The sequence below is a fragment of the Mandrillus leucophaeus genome, unplaced genomic scaffold (assembly GCF_000951045.1).
Source record: "Mandrillus leucophaeus isolate KB7577 unplaced genomic scaffold, Mleu.le_1.0 Scaffold988, whole genome shotgun sequence".
NCBI lineage: Eukaryota > Metazoa > Chordata > Mammalia > Primates > Cercopithecidae > Mandrillus > Mandrillus leucophaeus.
In genome coordinates, this window is record NW_012110785.1 from 124,676 (window position 1) to 127,338 (window position 2,663).

A 2,663-nucleotide genomic window follows, 5' to 3' on the forward strand; every position below is an offset into this window, starting at 1 on the left:
ACCTCCTGCTATCACCCACCCACCTTTGCTGACACCTGTAAAGTTGCCAACCCGCCTCTGCCCATACCTGCATCGTGTTCACAGTTGAACCTTTGGCTCCCGACTGCACCATCATCTGCAGGCTGTTCTCTGGGAACTGTCTGTGTAGGCCAAAAGGCATGCATGCCTGCAGATTAAATCAGCACACAGTGGTCAGTGACTTCACCCCCTTTAAAAATCCCAGAATCAGGATGTAAATCCAGGAGGCAGAAGCAATACAGCCAGAATATTTATTCAGACCTAACTGCCAAATCCCACTGGAGGTAAGGGAAAGCCTCATTTGGCATTAATTCTTCTCTGGAACCCCTAAGAGGTCAAATAGGTGCTCCCTGTCCTGCACTCGCTGGACTTCCTCTGCCAGGATCCCTGAGGTCCCATTCATTGGCCAAAGAGCAGCAAAAAGGGAGAAGGAAAAGGAGAAGCAGAGGGGCTGGCAGATCCAGTTCGTGATTCTAAAAAGAAGCTGGAGAAGAATAAAATTTAAGGTGATGCCCTTGATTAGCCCAGCAGAGCCTGGCCTGGGTCCTCTCCCAGCGTGAATACCAACGTCCACATCATGTCATATATACGAACGTGCCACCCGAGCCCCAGGTAGGAAGCTCTGCCTTGGCTCAAGGGCCAGCAGAACCAAGCATGCCTCTTCACGGGGAGCCTGGGGAGATGCTGGGAAGGGGGCTCTGAGTCTGGGGCTTTTAGCCTGTGCCTGGAATTCCACAGACTCAGCCCAACACAGGAGAGGCAGAGCCTGGGTGGGCAGAGGTGATGGGAAGATGGCAACTGGAGGGACAAGAAACCATTCTGAGATGCATCTGAAGACAACTTCCCTACTCCCAGCATGCCCAGTCAGCCCTAGAAGCTGAGCCTCCTGATTCTCAGGGAGGTGCTAGGAAAGCTCCTGTCAACAAAACCCCTCAAGGATGGAACCTGTCCCCATGAGAGGTCAGTCTTCTCGGCGGCCTAAGGGATGCTAAAAGCCAGGCAAGAGAGCACCACAGACAAACTTTGTCTTTTGATGAGCATTAGCATTGCCTCCTCCTCACCACTCCTCAGGCTGGCCCCTGAGGGCCTAGGAGGCACGGTGAGGGCCAAGCCAGCTCCTCCAAGCAGCAGGATGGACAGCCCTGGCTCTGGGGCAGAAAGGCAGAGAAAAGCAGTCTGTGGTTTCAGCTCATGCAGAGATTTCCCTCTCCTTTCTCAACTGCCCAGGAACTGGCTTGGCATTGTGTAATAGTAGCTCCTGAAGCCTCTCTGCAGCCCTGTGAGGTGGTGCCCCTCACAGCCCCACTTCCAGGTGAGGAAACCAAGGCAGGGACTGGTTATCTCACTTGCCCAAGGTCACACAGCAAGTTCAAGGCAGAGCCAGGACTGGAACCTGAGTTTTCACTGCTGGCTCTGCTGCACAAGCAGCAGGGGCGATCTGGGTCCCTCACCCTGCTTATTCACCCCTGGTGGCCCCATTCAGCCCCTTGAATGCAGTCACCCCAAAATAAAAACATTTAAAAAGAAAAACAGCACAAAGCATTCTCTCTCACCACTATTCCGAGGCCTGTCTAGACCCTAACTGGGGAAGGGAACAAAGCCCTGGGCCCTTCAAAACAACGAGTTCTACCCATCCCACCTCACATCTCACCTAGTCAGCTGTTAAACAGCCAAAGTGCTCTGTAGGGCCTGGGTGAGAATCAAAATGTAATTTCTTTAAAAATCAGCATTCATAGTGGTGGGGATAAATGCATGCAATGCTGGGCTAACCTTGTTAATCTCATTGCTGTAATGGTTCACTTCCTCCTTGAACTTCAGATCAATCATGTTAAAATCCCTCTGGTCCTTGCCCAGATGGGCATCCTGCCATTTTCCTCGGACCTCATCATACGATGTGGCTTCTGGAAGGTTTAATGCAGCCCTGACAGCCTAGAATGAGAACAGAAATACATTGGAGGCTGAGGTCAAACGAGGAGGGTTGTGGGTTTTGACTCAGCACACACTTCACCCCTCTAGGGCAGGCCACGGCCTCGAAGTCCATCCGTACCCGGGGCCCACAGTGGGTGGATTCTTCAATGATACGTTGCCTCTTGACATCTGCCTTTGGCTTCACCAAAATGTCTTCCACGCCTGTGAAGTGAAACAGACAAGCTTGTAGGGGATCTCAGGCCTGATTTCTCCCACCAGACTAAACTCAGTAAGGTCAGAGCACAGAGCCCAGTGCCACAGACGCAAGAAATACCTGAGTAATGAAGATTATATTAACATCATTAATAGATTGTCACCATCTCTTAGGTGCCTACCGGAGCCCAAACCTTATAATCCCCATTTTACAAATGACAAAACTCAGGCTCAAAATTGGGTTACACAGGTAGAAAGTAAACCCAGGCCTGGGTCCCAAATTCATGTTCTTAGCCACCAAATATACTATCACCATTCCATAGGTATGTGTTGGATGAATAGGCTGAAGGTGAAGAAGAGATTTTGGATGAAAAGATAAGCTCAGGGAAAAGAGACAGAGAGAGAGAACATCTCAGTTTGGGGTCCCAGAAGCCACATGTCACAGGGGCCATCCTACATAGCTGAGTATGCCTGTGCAGGCACACACACAGACACACCCGAGCCTGGGTGACAGGGACCACCAC

At 51.1% G+C, this 2,663-nt stretch overlaps 1 protein-coding gene across 1 annotated transcript in view; it reads right to left on the reverse strand.

Moving 5' to 3' along the window:
- Positions 1–2,663, reverse strand: part of POLR1A (polymerase (RNA) I polypeptide A, 194kDa) — an 88,539-nt gene that overhangs the window by 30,948 nt on the left and 54,928 nt on the right. Inside the window, exons 17-19 of the mRNA XM_011971117.1 lie at positions 2,066–2,148; positions 1,789–1,947; positions 68–166 (exon numbers count right to left, since the gene is read on the reverse strand). Coding sequence (XP_011826507.1) covers positions 68–166; positions 1,789–1,947; positions 2,066–2,148 — 341 coding nt within the window. The remainder of the gene's footprint in view (positions 1–67; positions 167–1,788; positions 1,948–2,065; positions 2,149–2,663) is intronic.